The sequence below is a fragment of the Pagrus major genome, chromosome 5, assembly GCF_040436345.1.
Source record: "Pagrus major chromosome 5, Pma_NU_1.0".
In the NCBI taxonomy this organism is placed as follows: domain Eukaryota; kingdom Metazoa; phylum Chordata; class Actinopteri; order Spariformes; family Sparidae; genus Pagrus; species Pagrus major.
Genome location: NC_133219.1, coordinates 13,598,672 through 13,619,342, shown reverse-complemented (window position 1 = coordinate 13,619,342; position 20,671 = coordinate 13,598,672). Strand labels below are relative to the sequence as shown.

The 20,671-nt window shown below is 40.4% G+C and overlaps 2 protein-coding genes across 2 annotated transcripts; both read right to left on the bottom strand.

The window, feature by feature from the left end:
- Nucleotides 1-443: 443 nt before the first annotated feature.
- ch25hl3 (cholesterol 25-hydroxylase like 3) lies at nt 444-3,815 on the bottom strand. The gene is made up of 2 exons (XM_073467019.1): nt 3,236-3,815; nt 444-877 (listed from the first exon to the last, which is right to left on the bottom strand). Exons 1-2 carry the CDS (start codon nt 3,673-3,675, stop codon nt 502-504), a joined length of 816 nt encoding a protein of 271 aa, XP_073323120.1. The 5' UTR covers nt 3,676-3,815; the 3' UTR covers nt 444-501.
- Nucleotides 3,816-5,819: 2,004 nt separating this feature from the next.
- erlin2 (ER lipid raft associated 2) lies at nt 5,820-20,467 on the bottom strand. Its single transcript, XM_073466152.1, has 12 exons — nt 20,384-20,467; nt 18,813-18,920; nt 17,815-17,896; nt 17,066-17,112; nt 16,788-16,849; nt 16,459-16,584; nt 14,854-14,927; nt 13,663-13,721; nt 10,415-10,506; nt 10,224-10,313; nt 8,886-8,965; nt 5,820-8,783 (listed from the first exon to the last, which is right to left on the bottom strand). The coding sequence occupies exons 2-12, from the start codon at nt 18,917-18,919 to the stop codon at nt 8,604-8,606; spliced, it is 999 nt and encodes a 332-aa protein (XP_073322253.1). The 5' UTR covers nt 18,920; nt 20,384-20,467; the 3' UTR covers nt 5,820-8,603.
- Nucleotides 20,468-20,671: the final 204 nt, after the last annotated feature.

Here is a 20,671-nt window from a genome sequence, read left to right as displayed (position 1 = left end):
AGGGCACATCAGTTACACATTAGCTCAGCTATTTGTTCATTGTTTCATTGTCCTGATTTATTGTATCATCCCTGCGCACTCTTCATCTCGTGCCGCATTCGCTGACTGTAGAACAGCTGCAGACACAGTGCGTGAGTTCAAATGGCAGTGATCGCTTTCACATGGTAAGGTGAACATGTTAGTACATGAACTTAGTGCACTCTGAGATCATTGACAAGGAAATATGTGGTCCGTCATCTTGTTAAGGACATTATACAGATTTCATTATTTTTAGAATGACTGGCACAAAGCGGTCACAGCTCTCAAAATATCTTTATACAGTAAGATATGTGACTGAAATAGTTGGTTTCCCGTAAACTGTGGGATCACATGTCCATCATGAAGTGTGCGTATGAAAAGCTGATCAGGAACAACCAACATCTGCAGAAAATATCCTTCATTAATCCTGGTAGCTTTGCTGGAACAGGACTAAACCCCAGTTTGCAGCACGCAGCAGTTCTGTCAATTTGGACGTGAATTCTGCCCTGATGCACGGTATGTGCCAAAGAGGTGGTCCCAGTGGGTGAAGTAGGGGGCGTAGTTCCCACTGTGGAAAATATGGTGGGTTTGGTGGAAGGGAGCTCCTCCCAGACAGGGCAGCAGTCTGTGCAGCGCCCAGGGCAGGTCGTAGCCACAGTGGTCCTCCACTGCCAGCCAGCTGTTAATGAGGTGAAAGATGGCTTCGCTCAGAGGGTGGCAGCCCACCAACCAGGCGCTGCTCAGAGCCAGCAACAGCAGAGACAGGAGCTCGGCCGAACTGGCATCCTGAGCTGATAGAGCGAAGGGGATGCGGTGCTGGTGGTGCAGCTGGTGGATGTTACGGTAGAGCCAAGGAACCCTGATGAGAAACAGATGAAAAGCTGTCTCTAGTTATGCTGTTATTACTGTATCAGAGGATCACAACAGTATTCCCAGAATGGTATAATGTCACTGCATTTGTAGTAGTGGCGTGGGATTTGAAAGACACAAACATTTACCAGGCACAAACGGTTAAAGAAAGACTACAATTCAGCTGCATTATGGGAAATGTAGGATTCACTATTTTAGAGATTGACTTGCAAGGGACTAAAAATCAGGATATCTTGAGCTTTGCTGCATTACTTTTTTTATGTCTGTCTCTAACAAGTGCCCAAACATCCAGGAGCTTCAATACTGAATCACTTGAGTGCACCTTTGAAAACATTGCATTTAAAGGTCCACTTTGTTTCAATCCCAACTCATCAAATACTGACACATTGGGATGCAACCCAACCTATAATCCCAAAGTCAGCAGTATTTGACAAGTTTGAGTCTCACTCCCAACTCAAAAAAAACTGTCGCTTTGTGATTGTAAGACGTGTCGGCAACCATCCCAAAGTGTCGGTTTTTGACAAGTTGGAAATGAGACTCAACGATCTGTTTTTCTTACAAATAGGACCTTTAAATGTGCAATATGTAAGAAAGATAAAATAAAATTATCAACTGAAGTTTAAGAAATGACAGTTTTGACGTTATGTTACATAACGCCGCTCTTTGCCAGCATTCCCTGCTAGGACCCGTCTCAAAACCCTCTCCTCCCGGCCGTCAAAAGCTCCTGTGCTAGTGGTTTCAACACCAACACTCTCCCAGTGATCCAAGCTCCCAGTCCGGACCACTAGCTGCAGTTAGAAGCAGCTGACAGTTTATCTGTTGATATGCTGCCCCCTATTTGTTTACTGTGACCTAAAGTGCAGCATCTGAAGCTGTAACAAGTGATCTATAAAGATGAAGGACGATGAAAGTGGATTCTAAAAAAAGATTGTTTGCCAGTCTTATCCCATTTAAGGTCATTAATCAAAACTGTACCAAGCCAGATGGAACAGATTTGTTTCAGGACCACACAGCTCATCACATCCACCCCTCTGCTCTTCATGAGTTTGATATATGGAGATTAATTTAAACAATGATGATGGACTGTAACTCAGTACATTTACTCAAGTACTGTGCTTCAGTACAATTTCAATTTTCTACTCTATCCTTCCACTCCACTACATTTTGGAGACATATACTGTACTTTTTCCTCCACCACATTATCAGTTACTTTAGTTATTAGTTACTTTGCAGATAACATGATGTATCAGAGCCAAAGTAGCACATTTCAAAATTATTTTAGTTTATCAGTAATCAGGTTAAAAAACACTGATTCTGATAATCAGAAAAAAGTATCATTTACTTTTACTCTTACTTTTGAAACTTATATTCAATATCAGATACTTTAAAACTTTTACTCAAGTATGAGTCATTTGGGGGACTTTCACTTTTACCAAAGTCACATTTTAACCTCATATCTTTACTTTTACTCAAGCATTAGCCTACTTTTGGATACATTTTACAACACTGTTGGTTTAATGAATTAATGAAAATGTAATGTACCTTATAGGCTAATTACAGATGAAATCTGTTATGTGAGGCAGATTAAATACAAGTATCCTATGATATTTCCCTCTTAGGTGTAGGCTACAGAAAATTAAAACACTCCAGCGAAGAACAATTCAGTATATGTGAGCACAGTATTTGAGTAAATTTACTTTACTATTTTCCACCACTGATTAATATGACCTACACTGATAATAAGGGAAATTCATTATTTTAACCTGTTTAGCCTGAGCGAATTTATTTATTTATGCTTTGCCAACTTCATTTACTCAGACCCAGTGACATATAAATATTTCAAGTGTTCCCTTCATTATGACACCTTGACAGTTCATATAGACCTTGTAGTGGCAGAGATACACTCTGTTAATTACAGGCATGTAATTTTCGAGCAGTGACCCAAAATAGAGGCTAGATCTTGACGGTTTAAGTTCACTGGAATGTAAATCTGCAGGGGAACCAGATGATATATAGATAAGATACTGGAGAAATCCAGGTGTTAGGCAGCTTACAGATTGAGTGAAAGATAAGAAAACTAAAACATTATCAAAGCAAAGCAAAGATAGAATGCACAACAGAAGAATAGAAATATAGAATAAAATACTACTGTAAATAAAAATAAAGACTATATACATACGAATATGACCAAGGTGGACAATTTGCACAGGATCATTGCACTCGGAATTGCTATTTATAAGATCAAAATCATAATAATAATAATAATAAACAAGAAAACCAAGTTCAGTCACATCAGAGGTGGATGGATTAGTTCACATCCATCCTCACATAGGTGCACACCGCTCACCTGTGCATGGAGAAGTGCCACAAGAAGAAGAACATGTCAAAGAGCAGAAAACAAGCGACCACCTCCACGAAGAGCCGCCAGCAGGACGGAGCCAGCTCCGGTAACGTGGGGCTCCTCAGCGCCTGGAACAGCGCGGTGGCGGGGAGCACCGTGCTCAGGTATCTATACAGCACCCTCCAGAAACAGTCCGACCACTGCTGCACAGACGGCGGCGGACCCGAGCCCGCGGCGATCCTCCACAGCTGGACCCGCTGACAGACGCCGGCCAGCACGTCCAGCGCGAGGAACGGTGCGCAGAGGAGGACGTGCGTCAGGAAAGCGTAGCACGCGGGCAGGTAGGGGGACAGCAGGACCTCCTCTTGCCCCACTCTCACGAACTCCCACGGCGCCTGCAGGACAAGCGCGTATGCCCCTTCATGCTCTGTGGAGGGGACACTCATCACGGCTCGCACCTCTTCACCACGAGCGAATACATCATCAGCTGTCACAAAACCAGCGCAGCAGTTTTTCCCTGTAAAGCTGAAATCCTCATATAAGTTGCATGTGCCCACTATGAATGGACTCCGAATGAATGTCTCCTGGATGAAGATTGCCATAAATGTTCTCGAAAAAGGCACTTTCGGTGTTTTTCCTTCGCTGCTGCCCCTCTTCTTTCCCTTTCCAAGAGGCGAATCACACTGCAGGATAAGTCTTCTCCCCATGTGGAGGAGGGGCCCCGCGCTTGTGAAAGTATATAAAGTTGATTAAAAGTGTATGTCTGTCTCTCCCACTCCTCTTACATGGAGGCGTTGTGATAGTTAATAGGTGATGTAATCCTCCAGAGAGCAGCGTTAGCCACCTACAATGAGGTGGCAAAAGCTGGAAAAACAGGGGGTTTCTTACACAGAACTGATGGATTAGATGACCAGTTCTTTGAAGCATGATTGTGGTCGGACACATGGATATACCGGGGCTACCTTGGATTTGGACAGTGGAGGGGGTTTCCAGGAAAAAGAGACGTGGTGATAGAACAGGATCAGCTCCAAAACTCACAGAATATGGAAATGATTTGGTGAATACTGATGAAGCTACCTGGTCATCTAGTTCATGATAATAAAGTGCTGTATCATAGGCAGCTGGACTTCTGATGAATCATTCAGAAATAAAAACTGAAACCCTTTAAGGTTTGGGTATTTTCTCTTTCTTCAATAGACAAATGATGAAGCACATTAATGGAATCAAATGAACCATTGGAAATGGTTGTCAATTATTACTGAATTGCTGTAAAACTAAAATCAATTAGGCTATATAATGAGATAAATTATCAAAGTTTTTAAAATGTACGTGGGGTACTGAACCAGGAAACGTGTCCTCCAGAGCCACACCTTCCCTTTGAGTCCGTTGTCTACTCATTGCTACTCTTGCTCATTTAAGATGGAATTTGTGCCACCAAAGTAAGATGCCAGTTAAGATTGATTCATTTGAATTGCCTCAAATAATTGAGACACTGTAAACCTGGGGCCAGACATCAGTCTGTGGGGACTGAAAGGGTCAAAAGGGCAACGTTTTACTGTACTTGTTCTTAATTTCCAGGAAAATAAAAGTGGGAAACAACAATTTGACAGTTATTAAAAGTAAAATAGAGGCTAAAGTAACAAACAGCTTAAGAAGGATAAAGCTTCCAGGCTAAAACTTAACATAAAGGTGGAGGATGATAAAGTACAATCACGATTACTGTGTAGTTTTGCAGAAGCAATTAATAAGGTAATAATACAAAGTCAGAAAATTTTTTTCTTTCTTTCATAACTGAATAAACTAAACAAGCTCTTCTCAGAGGAAAATAAGGTCCCCAGAACACTGTTTGAAGCTAGAAAGGTGGCAGGGTCCGCCAAGTATAAACAAAGTAAAACAGTATGAAACTGTGTTGTCCTATAAGGTCAAAACGAAGAGAGTTTGTTTACTTAGTTTGTTTAGGCATAAAAATAATCAGTCAATAAAGATCTTTCTCTTCTGATCACAATTCGTTCCCCAAAACTACGTAGTGCACCTTTAATATTGCCTTCTCAGTAAGATGCATCACTTTACTAGGAAGTAGGTAAGTCACTTATCTTTTAGGAGCTCTCAGTTTTGAGAATTTTTCCGTGGCTGGTTCTCTGTGAATCATGAATGACTCATGAAGCAACAGGCCAGTGTTTCAATTCCGAAATCTATGATCTATTACATAAAGAGTGATTCATTCTTACAGTAACTCTCACTCTGCTCCCCAGTATCTCATTCATGGATTCCTTGAGTACCTGGGGTCATGGAGGACAGGAAGGTGACCAGAGGTTGTGTTGCTGAGGTCCAGTTTGATGACACCTGAAGCTCCTCTACGTCCTCCTAGATCCCTTCTCTTCACTTCTGTTTTCAAAATGAGGTTTGTTAAATTGAATTGTGATGAGAAATGCAAACTGTAAGGATGCTTTCATTATGGTTTAATTACTCAAAATGACTTCTTATTTTATCCGATATGCATTTATAACTGTTGTTTTAAATGCTACGGGGACAAACATTTAATCCATTACATTGGACTTGCAACATAAGTAAAACATCTTAATGCCAGTGATTTCTCAAAGAATAACCAACAGCACTTTATTGTCACACAACATCTTGATTGCACATTCACAATTGAAATCAGTGCATGAACATTTGCCTTTCAAGTCATTAAGTCTCAATCACTCAGAGAAATTCTTTAAAATGACATCTGGAAGTCATTCTGAGGGCTAACTGGACCGATTTTAGACAACAACAGAGTCACTGTCTGTACAAGCAGTCATAAAAGTTGTATTGAGTTACACAGTTCAGGACTACTGAAGCAATTCTCACTGTGGCACCACGTCTGCTCAACAAATATGTTTAAAAAAATAGCCCCAATCAATGCCTAAACATGCCTGCATACTTTACTCCTCCAATGAATAACAAAATGATTGTTCTTTGGAAAACACTTCATTTGGTCATTACGTCATACTTTTTTTTTTTTTTTTATATATAATTCTGTACTGTGTAACCAAATACATTCCTTTGTTGAGAAAATTCCTCAAACAGTTGCCAACTGACGTGACACAAATTAGACAAAGACCCGCTGTAGTCATCCAAGACAGAACACAGGAAGTCACGCATTACACAGAGTTTGGTTTTTGGTCCTTTTCGGTAAAAACTGACTCATACAAACACATTTGACGTTACCAAGTTTGCTGATATTTCTACAGTGAGTCCCTCAGGATCAACCCATATACTACAGCTCCTAAGATAGCTTCCTGTAGCCGGATCATGTAGCCATAGGCTCAAAGGCAGTTTATGATGATGCATATCCTGTACAGAGTCAGACAGGACATGCATTGAAATGGTTACTGTAAATTATTAAAATTAGCTGAAATGTTCTCCTGATGTCACACGTCTGTAGTTTTGTTATTGAAATGAAATTGTTTTTGTGTCATAAAGCAAGTAAGCTTTTCAAATCGGGCACTCCTAATGCAAAACAGATACTTATAGTTGCACAAATATAGTCTCTCCACTAAAAGTACAGTGTGAAAGTGCTACAAACATATACAGCGAAATGTGGTGCTTCATAAAGTTGCAGAAATTAAATTACAGGTCCAGTGTGTAGGATTTAATAGTATCTAGCAGTGATTAATCAATATACCTCCACTCATCGTTCCCTATGGTCACCAATAAAAAAACCCCACAAAATGAAAAAGTGTCTCTCTAGAGCCAGTGTTTAGTTTGTCCTTTCTGGGCTACTGTAGAAACAGAAGAGGACTGGCACCCTCTTTACATATAAAATGCTCATTCTAAGGTAATGAGGACACAACAATTTTAATTTCCCGGTGATTAAACACTAATCAAAACATATTTTGTGAACATCATATTCCATTTAATGCAAATAGATCCCGCTAAATCCAACAAACTGGACCTTTAATATTCAACAGATCCCCTGTGGTCAAGTAATAATTTTACAAAAACATACAAAACGCAAACAAATGGAGCGATGATATTACATCTGACAGGCAGCAGCTACCACACAGTACATTCATCACCCCTCCGTTCTGTCTGCAGTCACATATCTGCTCAGGGCCCGTATTTTTCAAGCAGGGTTAGAAATCACGGCTTCCCATCCTCAGAGTGAAACATATTTGGTCCGTCTTTCAGCAGAGGATTATAGACATTTTATTAACTTTCTTAATTCTGTCAAGTCATTCTAAGTCTTTCAGGATTTAGCAGAGCTTCCATGCACTGGACTTGTATACAGAACATGTCTGAAAATAACACTCTGGCTTCAAAAAGATTTACTTAAGATTAAAAAGGTATTTTTTCCTGGGATTGCTCCATTCACAACAATTGACCGTTGGCTAAACCCCTCCATTTAACAGCCATTGTCCTAAAGTAGTGTATATTACACTGTAGAAAGAATGAAACTCTGCATTTACAAAGTTTAAAGGATGGCATTTTTAAAAAACTGAAAACACAAGAGCAAAAGTGTCAGGAATTAATAAATCTTTGCTAAGTTGATCTGTGCTAACCTTAGTCTACTAATGCTAGGTTACAGTAATAAACTAGCATTACTTCCAAGACCAGTAGTTAGCATTTTAATAACTACTTTACTTTGTGAGATTACAAGTTAGGGGTGGGCCGTGACGCCATCAGTGAGTTTAGGCAAACTTAAGCTCTCTGTACTGGAAAACTAACTTGACCTGATGGTTATCACCGCAAATCGGTAAATGAGCCATGCAAGAATGGAAAACTTGACAGGCAAAGCACCAGGGGACAGGGGTTAATGAACAGTCAAGTTCAACAGTCAAATGGAACAAAGACATCGGCTAAAACAACTGCGATTTGAGTTGCTCATCACTGTGATTTAATTCATTGCACCTGAATGATCAGAACTTTCTAATTTTGCTATCACTGCTTCAAATGCTCAATGAGGAAAATGCATGTAAATTAATAGTATGAATACATAAATATTATGGATCAGTGATCCTTGTTGCTGTGGCTGAATGGACTGAGCACACGTGATGCACAGAAAATAAGAGCTGAACAGCAGCAGGGCCGCTTCCTTTAACTTATTGTTTTGGCTAAATGGCAGTTTTAAGGGGGCTTACTTTACACCCACAGGAGATGCTATTTTAGCAAGTTATTACAGCTGTGAGGTAGGAGAATTTTACAGTCAAACGTTCAATGTGATTTCTAGAAGTGATTCAGAGGTGTTTGAGAAATACAGGCCCTGGTCAGCAGAGCTTCTCTGGGCCAGAGGGAGAACCTGCCAGTCAGCCACTATGTGGGCCAGGCTCAAGCCCTCCAGCAGATAGTCCTCCACCCCTGGATGCTCCTGTGTGTTCCATTACTTTCCTTGCTAATCCAGGTCCAACATCTGCTCACCAACAATGTCCATGGCTGCAGAGGCCTTAATAGAGCTCCCTGCAGAGCCAGAGTCCACAAACATCTGGGGTATGTCGTTCCCAAAATAGATTTTGCTGTTGGCTGCGATGGCCTTGAACTTCATTAGCTGCAGGTACTCTGGTGTTAACTTCATCTGCAAGAGAGGCAACAGAACTCAGATTACAAAAGAAGATGGGCTTTAAGGTGCCTATTTGTCCTGGCTAATGTTGGATGTGTGTGTCTGTCATCTCTTTACCTTATTTGCCTCTGCAATTCTCTGTGACGTGTAGAATTCTGCATCTGCCTTGGCTTTCTGCCGGGCCAGGAAAGCACCATCTATAAGACAGACGAAAACCACTGTTAGAGTCCACAGCAGCAGGTCATTTACAAAAAAAACCTCTAATGAGCATGAGCGCTCAGAGAGGAAGGACACTGCCGTAAATACTGGAATTGGAGTTCCATGTAAACAGCCCCTTACAGCATATATTCTTTGAAGCCACATCTTGATGTTTTTACGGTGTTCAGTGCATGTTTTACTCTTTCTTCTAAGAAATCACACATCATGAATGAGCACAGGTGAAACTCAACATACAGATGGTGGCTGTTTCATAACCGCTTGTCCTCATCAGTGAGTCAGCATGTACAAGAACAGGAGTGAGGAATTGGCACACCTTCACAGCATGCAGGGATTAGTCATGCTATAACACGCCTTCATGTCTGCTGTGAAAAGGCCTATTGAGGGAAAAAAGTCTCTTTAAGCTTTAGTGTATATATAAATATATACCGTATAATTGAATCTAAGTCAAAGACTGAGCCTTTCCAGAACACAAAGTTACATTTACTCACACACTTTACAAAAGTACTGTATACTTTTGAGGCGAATATTCTACTTTTCACTCCTCTACATTTAATCTGACAGCTCTAGTTACCTAGTTTTTTTTCAGTTTTTTTTTTCAGATAAAGATTTTACATAAAGCTTATACAATAAAATGCTTTATTAAAGCTGCTGTAAGCATAGTTGTCGTTTTAGCTACAGTCCTGTCAGTTTTGAAGTGAGCAACCCCCTCCCTCCTCTCTGCACCACGTGAACGTGCAGCGGGTGATCATCAGACAGCAGCAAACAGGAGGATCCTGCTCTCCCCGCGTATTCCCAAGCAGACAGGACCGCCTCTTTATGGAGTTCTCTGTCCTGATTGGATAAAGCGGGCAGAGATACCAGAACATTTCTTTTCTCTTTAACTGCATGAGTTGGAGTACAGAGCTATTTAAAGCTTACCTCAATACAAATATCTCACTTACAGCAGCTTTAAGATCAAACCAGTGGTTCTCGTCCTTGTTGGTTTGTGACCCCTTACACAAAGCAGCGTCTTACTTTTCCTTTTCCATGTAGCGTTTACATTATTTTCTATTTGTACATCCTGAATCGCTCCGAAAATGGAATAATATTAGGAAACTATATAATAATGTTTTAGTTACTTTAACTTTTGATACTATAAGAATATTTTGGTGACAGCCCTTCTTTACTTTTCTTTAAGTGGGATTCGTAATGGAGTATTTTTACGTTGTTGTATTGGTAGTTTTACTGGATACAGACCTTCGATTTGAGAGATCCTTTTTTCAGTTTCCTTCTCCATGACTTTCTGTCCAAACTTGATCTCTGCCACTTGTGCCACTTTCTCAGCCTCTGAAAAACAAAGAAACATTTCCGAATTTCCAACCTGTAGTGAGTTTAATGTCCCTGAATGACAAACTTGAACCATGATTGTTTGATTTGTCCTTTCTCACCTATGACAGCTTTGATCCTCTCTGTCTCTGCCTCCTTCTCCACAACCTTCTGTGTCTGTTGAGAGATCAGCAGCTTCGTCTTCTCGCTCTCCCTGCAGACATAAACACATTTCATTAAAGGCTCTACACAACCACACAGGTGTTTTCACCATTTTCACTGATAAAGACCTCTCCTTGGGACTGTGTGGGTGTGTACGGAGAAGGCCTGATTGACATATTCCTAATTCTCATATAAACATTGTTTGGGTGGAATATTCTCCATCCATCCTAAGAAGCCTTATTACCTCAGTCAACGAGGTTATGTTTTTACCTGTAATCGTTTGTTGGTTGATTTGTCAGCAGAATTACACAAGACTACTTTACTGATTTTTACAAAACTTGGGTGGAGGATGGGTCACATCCAAGAATAGACCCCTTTGACTTTTGGTGTGGATCCAGATGGAGGGACAGATCCAGGAATTTCTTTATTTTTTATTAAATGTTTTAAAATGTATTTTATTTTATTTTTTACACACACTGCAACATAGGTCATATTCTGACATTTTTGTTAATTTCTCAGGGAATAATGCATGGATCTTGAAAAAAATCATGCATATTTAGGTGGCTGGTATCTGCATGTCTGATACATATCCTAATTAAAGTCTGGATCTAGCAGAGGGTAGTCTTTTTTCAACCGCTATACTATAAAACACAGGGATAGAAACCTGAGCTACCATCAATGTGTGGCTGAGATGATGGGGATTCAGATAGGTACCTAAAGTGAATAGGTTTGATGAATTAAAACCTACTTAGTGGAGGTATGCACTCTACTGAGGGCCATTCTAGTTATTATTGAAGTAGGGCTGAGGTAGTCTTTTAATTACAAGTCAGTGCTGCTATTGTGATTTTCAACAAGACACTAATGTTGTGTTCATGGCATGTAGGCTGGAGGGTAGTGATGTAAAAGATGTTTATGACTTGTGAGTGTTCGTGCCATTTTACAGTTGGGAGGAAAATTGCATGAGCTTGCATATGAAATCAACACAGCATTTGTCCCAAGCACTACACCCTCAGGATTTAAGTGACATCACAGGCATGATATGGACGGAGGCATTTTCTTTATTGATGTTCAGAACCATATAATTAAAAGCTGGGCATTGTGTTTACTGCTATACACATGTAAACTTCTTCTAGCAGCTTTTCTTCTTCTTTTAAAAAAAGAGAAAAAGTAATTCCCAGAAGAAACGTCACAATTTCAGATTTACGGAAAGTGCACAGAAAGAGCTCAAATGTCAAGAGACAGCCTGCAAGCACTGGCTGGTTTCAGTGAGACCGCACAGAGACCTGGCAAATGTCTGAGTCAGTGAGGAGAAACCACTAGGACATGGTCTAAAACCTCAAGACTTCAAATCCCAAGCTCCCAATTGAGTGTATGAATCCTGTTTCATCATGGAAACATAGACCAAAATGCTCGGCCTACGCATTTAATTGTGGATTTGCATTTGGACAATTTGGAAAATATCCTGTTAGGAAATTAACCTTATCAATCGTGGTCTAAAGCCTGTTCATCTCTCTGGAAATCCCTCTAATGCCGTGATTCCATGTCTTTCACAGACGGAGGATTATTTCCATGGCAAGGACCATCTTTGATCATGTTTTAACTGCTGAGACCTGTTTACGTTACTCGCGTCCAGTCGGTTAAGCAACACAAATACACAAACTGTTTCACAGGCTGTAAAAACAACAGAGTTTAAACAGATCCTGAACCACACATCATTGTGTCGTTCAGGATTGTCCATTTCAAAATTGTCAAAATTGTCCATTTCAAAATTAATTAATCATGATGTAGTTCTGCAAAATCTCTAAAACTTCTAACATTGGAAACTGGTAACAACTTCTGTAGCTGACTGCTCCTGATGCTGGACTTGATTAACTGTAAGTGATGTCACTGCCCCCCCAGACATCAGCAGCTGGTGAGTAAATGTTACCATAACCACAAGAATGATCTTCAAACGTAAGGCCCAGGATGTTAAAAATGAGAAAACAAAAACTTCCCCTCTGTAGGAGAACAGACTTAAATGAGTAACTTGAGGGAAATGAAGAAAGAAACACGTAACAGCCCTGTGAATGCTTTGCATATCCTACAGCTGAAGAGAAGTCATGCTGATGCCTCACATAAAGTGCTGGGAGACATTAGTGGGAAGCGAGCTCCTTTTCTGCAACACACTGCTGAGTAACTACAGTACAATCAGGGCTGCAAGTACGATAACAATATCATACTGGACAGATATTGTGACTGCGATATGACTCACCATTAGTGGAAATGATCACTTCTTCATCACAATTTTAACTTTCGCTGGAAAAACTATAAAAATCATCATGACGTGACATTTATCTAAGTCTCTATCAAATATACATTTTATCTCACATCTGGGGTGTACACACACAATGGGGCCTGAAAGAGGCGTACGCCACTTCCTACGCAATAGTTGTGATCTATAAAAACAAACTTGACGAGGATTTGCGCACCTGTAAGCAAACTCTGACCCATGCGTACAGACATTTTGGAGGCAGGGGGAATTGGCGACACAAATGGCCAGGCAGTGAATTGAAGCAGATTGTAGAAATTAAAGGTGAGAGGCATTATTGTAGTGAAGTATAACTATTCAATAAACACCTTTTAAATGTAAACGATATCAGCCAACTCTAATCTGAAATCATATTTCCTCAGCGCTGTCCCACCATCACATTCCCACCCCCAGAGCGCAGCGGAGAGGGCTGGACTGTAGACAACACTGATCGTCGCGATTATTTTGGCAAGTGGATCAGTGAGTCAAGCCTCAAAAAATATTGCAATATTATTCTAAGGCCCTATAACTCAGCCCTGTAACATCCATACAGGGTTAGTAGTATTCAGTTGTTAAAAATAATAATTAAATGCAAATTCTGTCCCTTGTCTGACTTTAAGACTTCTATTTCCACAGCTGCTGATGCCTCATGGTGCTTCTATGAGCCTTTCAACAATTTACTCTAAGTCCTCAATTTCCTCTTCCTATTACAGTTGCTGTGACTGAGCATAAGCTGACTCAACAAGCCAAAGCTGGATGTTCCCAGACTGACATGAACCAGAGTCTCCCATCATTTAAAGGACTTGGCAGGGGGAGAAGAACCAACATCAGGTCCATCCATTTGGGAGTGAAAATAAATACAACAACAGAGGCTTCAGGGATCAGTGACCATTCCTTGTTGGTCAAAAAAAACAAACTTACATGAGCTCATAGTTCCGTCGAATGCTCTCTGGGATATTGGGTTTAGTGACACGGACCGCCTGCAGACAAACAATGAAAGAGAAAGTAACAATTGACTCTGTGAAGAAGGCAGATAAAGACAGCGGAGTATAATATGAAACATGACTGTTAAAAAAATATTTTCACCACCAGGGGACTAATCTAAGTAAAGCAGTTGGAGAGGAGCCCAGAGACAAGGAGTCCTATTGAAAGACCCTCTGAACTGTGAGATTACTGGTTTCTCAGAAAGAGCTGCAATTGTTTTTTTTTTTTACTGTTTCTAGAGAATTACAGGAAAGACACAGCCACAGTATTAAAGCCCAGTGGAGTGTTCAACACGATCAAATGAAATGTGTGTCCCTGTGGGCGTGAGGGGGGGGCAAGAGGGTGGAAACCACTTAAGGCTTCTTTTAAGTAAGCCATATTTCTGAAAAAAAAAAAAAAAAAGATGTCTTGTCTTGTTATGATAAATGCTTCAGGAGGGAGTTTTATGAGGGCTGCGAAAGTCGAAACATGCTGCACACTGAAGAAAGACTTTTATCAAGGTTTCTGTCCACGGCTTTTTATTAGGTTGACATTACGGTTTATTACTTCAATACACTGGTTCTGTGCTGCAATCCAATCTGAGTTCAGATGTCTTTTTTGTCAGAAAGACAAAAGTAGTTTGCAGACAGTTGGCTTTCAAACACCATGTCAGATAAGATGAGGTGCAGTTGCCAAGTTCCAAGAACTATGGTCTGGTGTGTAGCTTTCAGCTTAGATTGTGTTGTTACATTTCAGTGTGCTGTAATGGATACATCCATCAAACATCTCTCAAAAAGATACACATCAAATGTCACAAAACGGTCCGGGGCATGCTGGTGGCGATCACAAACTGAGCCCTCTCAGGTTTGTTAACATGCAACAAAGCTCCCTGGCCTCCCCTCATTTCCTGTAATCTCTCTACTGTCAACACTGTAATAAAGGCATGAAAAAAAAAAATACACAAAAGTACTTAACCATGAGTTAATTCAACAGAGCTGGGTGATTTAAGGTAGGCCCTTCCTTCACTCATCACTGAAGTGCACTAACCCATCACTTTGTTGGCTCTGTGGCAGTCTTGATGGCGCCAGCACAGAATGCAACATGACTCAGTTTATCTTGACTGCAGCCTTCCAGCTGGTCTTACTGTACCTGTATGATAAGTCCAGGTGCCATGTTTGTTAAATCCTCTTGTAGCGTCAACTTCAGGTTTTCATCGATTTGGTCTGTGGAGGTAAAGTCACAAAGGAGGAGGAGGAGGGTGGGTGAGCTTAGTGGACGGAAACATTTCATGTCGGATTAGACATCTGATACAATGTGGAGTATAAATGGAAAATAATACTACACTCCTTTCACACTGGACAAATAACCCACTAACATCTGGCTTTTGTCTTCAGCGGGAAATACCAAAATTTTCATTAATTCTCTGGTAAAATGACTCATCACAGGTGTTTGCCGGCTCCAGTTCTGCTCTGCAGTGATGGAAACACAACAACAACACCTGGGTGGACGCACTAATTTTCGCCCGTTTTCTTGCTCAATGCTATTACGTGCGATGAAGTTTAAGACGTTGTTGCATAAATACGTTTCCATCCGTCCGTTGAAGCAGTGTACAACATTGTTCAAAAAGCGTCAAGTTTGAAAGAGAGACTTAAGTAAAAACTATAAGAAATAACCACTGAAACATGGGCGTCACTGGCCTCCATGCTGCTTTGTACTGTTCCCTGTTGTCTGGCGTGTTTGTGACATCAAATACAAGAAGAAAAGAAAAGAAAGGCAAAATCGTCTCCTGGCAATTGGAAAGGATTCAATTGTTTATTTTAGTGGGTTTGCCTTTGCTAATTTTGGTTTAAAAATTGTATTATTGATATTTAGTCGAATTATCTGTGCCACAGTAGTGCACAACATATCACATCATCTCACACAATAACTGGTTTAAAATATAATCAGTTATCAGTGCTGGATCAATATCAAAAATGTACTTCTTAAGGAAGTGGTCTGCTTTTATCCAAAACATAGTTTACTTCCTGGTTATGCAGCCCACAAACCATGTGATGACGTCACAGATTTTTAAGTAACTTTTCTTTCTTTCACCATGAGAAGGGATAGGTACCAAAAACTGATTTTTAAGATGAAGTAGACAATTCTAGACAAAGACAGTCGGATTATTGAGTCTCATTCCAAGGTCGCCAAGTACTGGCGCTTTGAGTTGGGCCCCTGGATGCTGGGAAAGGTTGGAAATGAGACTCAATAATCAACAATGTTTCTCAAGAATTGTGTACTTGAACTTTAAATAAATAACAGCTTTTCGTAAGAAATGAAATGCAGATGTGTTGCATCAGTAGACACCATTTACTTGAAGTCAATTGAACCAAGCGAGAAGGAACTTTTGATTTGTTGACTCCAAACAAACATGTTACTCTTCTTCTACTGATGATGCATGTATACAATCTAAGTGTCTCACTATTACCTCATGGTTGTGTTTATGTTCTATAGACTGTGGTTAGACAGACAGGTGGTAACATTCACAAGTGTGGGTTCAATTTAGCAAAGGGAATAAAACCAGTCCATATGCACTACCGCTGTTGTGTTGTATAATATATTGGGGTAGTGGAAACCTAATAAGACATGCCATAAATGTAAGTTGTTTTGAACCCTCAGCTGTAGGTTGACTACCTGCTGTTGATGCAGATCAAGAGATGACATGTTTCAAATTAGTAGTTATTTAGCACCCGGTCTGCAGCCCACCATACTTACCAAACAAGCCGATGTAAACCTCCTGCAGCGAGTGAACGCTGCAGAACTGATTGAGCTCATGGTGAACCTTGTTGAATATCAAAGCTTTGTCGTAGTCTGCTGTGAAGTTCCTCACGATGTCGTACACTGCAGGGAGAGAAACACAGGCACATATGACAATGAACATAGAACACACACATACTTGGCTGAGCTGGAGCAGCTGCAACAAAATACTGTCAAATGTGTCTGTCAGTGCCAAGTTATCTCCAGATGTAGAGAGCAATAAACAGGGAGTTTAGGATAAATACACTGTTTGATGTTCTTGGCCTGCTGAACACTGGTGAGTTTACCTGCTGTTGGAACGAGGTAGTTCACCACTTCTATGCGGTCAAAGTAAATCATCACTCCTCCACTGAAAGAAAGAAAACACGTGAAATGAACTGTCTGACAGACAAAACACAAGAGAAAGTGGACTGTATGTTCAGTTTGAGCTGATGGATCTCCAGCAGTGTTGTTATAATACTCGATCCAGTGTGTTGTGTGGGAGTGTGTAGGGTAGAAGATGAATGCTCTGTGTTATGAATCAGGACAGCACATCTGATACTACTTAAACAAACAGCAGACCTACCTTGTGCCGCATGGTACGTTCTTCACCTCGTCTGTCTGCAGCGTCGTCTGCCAGACAAAAACAAAGAGTCATCGTGACGACATCATTATAAAAACAACAGAAACACAGTGGTAGGACTGGGAGTAGATCCATCAACACAGAATGAACTCAGATATACCATAGATTAAATGAGAAAAACCTGGATTTAGCTGTACATTCAGGATACATGCAGTTACAGGAAGTCCTGGTCAGTATCATGAAAAGCAATACAACACCAATAAGAGCTGAATCAACATGTCTATGTCACATTATAACCTTCCCAAAGTACTTCAGGCTTTTGTACTGGATTCTCAGGTTTGTCCTCAAACTTTAGAGGTGTGCTAAGAGAGAAAAAAAAAATCTATTCAAGGTTCAGGTTTCAAGCCGATTAATTTCCCTTCCTGGAGCAGCAGAGAAGTGCACACGCATCATGATTAAGGATAGACCGATTATTGGCCTGGCTGTTTATGGGGGCAAATATTCATCATTTTCCGATTATCGGTATCACTGATTTTTCTGTCCGATTGACGATAAAATAAATTATTTGAAAAACGTGCTATTTTGGCTCTGATGCAGCATCCTCTCTCTGTCTGTAGTCACTCAATGTCCCACAGATCCACAACACTATCTGACTGGTCACATGTCACAAGTAGTAGCCACTCAACAAGCTCAATCTGCAAAGTGACTAGTAACTAAAGTTATGTGAATAAAACTGACTTCACTTGACTCACCTGAACAGACTTGTAGGTCGTGATGAATGGAAGCATGAGATGGAAGCCAGGGCTGCTGGTGGTGGTCAGGAGAGCCCCTCCTCTGTGTCACACACACACACACACACACACACACACACACACACACACACACACACACACACAGAGTTGATCATTACATCTTAGACTCAGCTTCAGCACAGAATAAAACTTTTGGGTTTATTTTAGTTTGTAATAAAGAAAAAACTATTCTGACTCATTGTGGTTGGATCAATTTCGATCACAGATTTGAGTTGAAGCCCCAAACTGGGATTATAGGAATGCAACTGACGATTATTTTTATTATTGCTTAATCTGTTGATTATTTTCTCAATTAACTGATTAGTTGTTTGGTCTTTGAAATGTCAGAAAATTGCCAGCTGTAGATTATTTGTTGTTTTGTCCACAGCCCAAACATATTCAGTCAAAGAGGTGTAAAAACACAGAAGATGTTCACATCTATGAAGCTGGAATCAGAGAATGACTCAAACCAATAAATCGATTATCAAAACAGCTGACAACTGTTGATTGATTGATGAATCGTTGCAGCTCTATTGGGGTAGCCTTTATTTCAGAGACAGAAAGGAACAGTCATGGTGTTTAAGTCAATGTTAGCAGTTAGATTCTGGTGCTTTTGTTGTTTATTACTCTTTTACTGATGGCAAGTCCAGACATCACCTCCTCAGTTTCACACACACATAGGCAACTCATTCTTCGGGGTTAAAGATAAAGATCTTTCACAGACGAATATCCTCAGACGACCAGAAAAGATGTAAGAATCAACCTTTGATTCTAGCTAAAAAAACCATGACTACAGTCTTACTCAGAGACAGCTCATCATTTTCTTAAAGAGCCACACTGAAGCAGTCAATGGTTGATTTTATCTTGTCTGTTCGTTTCAGTTTCACAGTGGAGCAGTTTAACACTAATGTCTCTGACTGGCACAAGATAAAAAACAAGAACTCGTGCTGCTCGCTCACCTGTAGTAAACTCCAGTGTGTCCCTCGTCGATCTTGTGCACAGAAGCTAAGAGCGCTGCTCCTCCAAGAGCAGCAATTATTGAGAATATGGCCCCCCACTGTGCCATCCTGGCAGAGAGACAAGGAATGACAGCATGTGAAAACAGGCAGAAAGGAACAGAGTTACACAATATCCTGCCTTAAATTACAATCCAAGGCTCCAAACTACAAGTACAAATAAACTCTGTCTGTCCATTTAGTCAGCAGCTTGTGTAGTGCTGTAGTAACATGTTGGAGTTGGCTTCTGGCTCACTGGTTTATCTCCTCTCAGCTCAGGCTTAGCCAGGCATCAGCTGGGACTCAGTGACCTTGTCAACTTAAAGAGGATTGAGGCTAAAGTGCGAAAGCATAGTAACCTCTTGTCATATATAAAATAAATCAACCAGTGGCTTAAATAACATATCTGCAGTCACCTCTTTATGACAAAGTTTATTTTAGCCAGTTGAAGCTGACAGAGTTGGATGAGGAGCCGCCTCAGCTTTGGTTAGTAGGATTTACAAAGATACAATCTGGTGACCTTGCTGGCTCAGTGCTGGTCTTGTCTCAGAGTCATGGTGTTAATACAGCAGTGTTTTCTCATCTAAATTTTCCTTTCTTTCACTTTCATTTCACTTTGCTCTCTGCAGGACACTGCTGTGAAACTTTCTGTTTTGAAGCTGGTCATGGTTTCCAAGGAAGTGATTCTTAATTTCAATGGAAATGAACAAATATAATAGTATACTTGACTGTTACACCTCGACAACAACACGTTAGATAATGTGTAATAAAGCTGTGCATTTTATTGACATCCGGCATGGACAAACCGGAAGGAGGAGGGGATCCTCAGATTATGTTAATGTGTAAAATGTCGTTGCAAAGACAGAAAACTCCCATAACGTTAGAAAGGATCTTCCAGCAATTTCGGCATTTAAGCTAAATAATCGACCTACAAAACCTTTCTGAATGAAAAACTTCTCGAAAAGTGGCTTCCTCTGCTTCCTCCGCTTCACGGAAACGGCTAATTTAACTAGCACAAACATACAGCAGCTCAATGTTAACATTTTAAAGAAATAAACACAGTTTCAGGTGGCACATGTATGCCGAATAGAAGGGCTTGATCTAAAGATTTGTATACAGCCATAAAGTAAAAGAAATATGACGAGTATGTGTGACTTATTAGAAAGTCAACTTAAAATATCGAAGCATTTGAACTGTATTTGGTTAAGGGGGCTCCGGAGCTAACTCTGATAGCACAACGTCAAGCCACTATATCATTGCTGTCTCAAACAGAGGGAGCCTCTTACAACTGTAGATCGGCTAAAGAGTACTATAAGTAATCTAGATGTCTCGATGTGGTTACATTTTACTGTTCATGTCAAAGCACAAGGCCAAATACTCATGAACCTTTGCTAATGTTGCAAGTTAGCATCACAATCTGAGCACGCTTTAATCTGCTTTTGACACCCTACTCTCATATTAAATAAAACCGGAGAGCGCAGAGACATTTTTTAAATAGAAAGTAACATATGTTCTTATTATTCGGCGGGTCTTACCTGTAATTTCGTCCGAGAGGACAACAACTGCAGATAAGAAACAGGCACTTCAGGCACCTGCTGCTACCTTCTTCTTCTTCGTTACAGTTTCACTATTCGGCTTCAAATTGCGTCATTAGCGCCCCCAGTGGACGGAGTGGGTGGACCAGGATCTTATTTGCTCGTTGGCAACAGCTTGAGCTGCTTCAGAAATATAGAAGCAAATAAGATACACTTGTTTATCTGAAATGTATTTAAGTATTTATACTTCTTAAAATCAGAAAGGAAAAAATTAGACCTTCAAGTTCA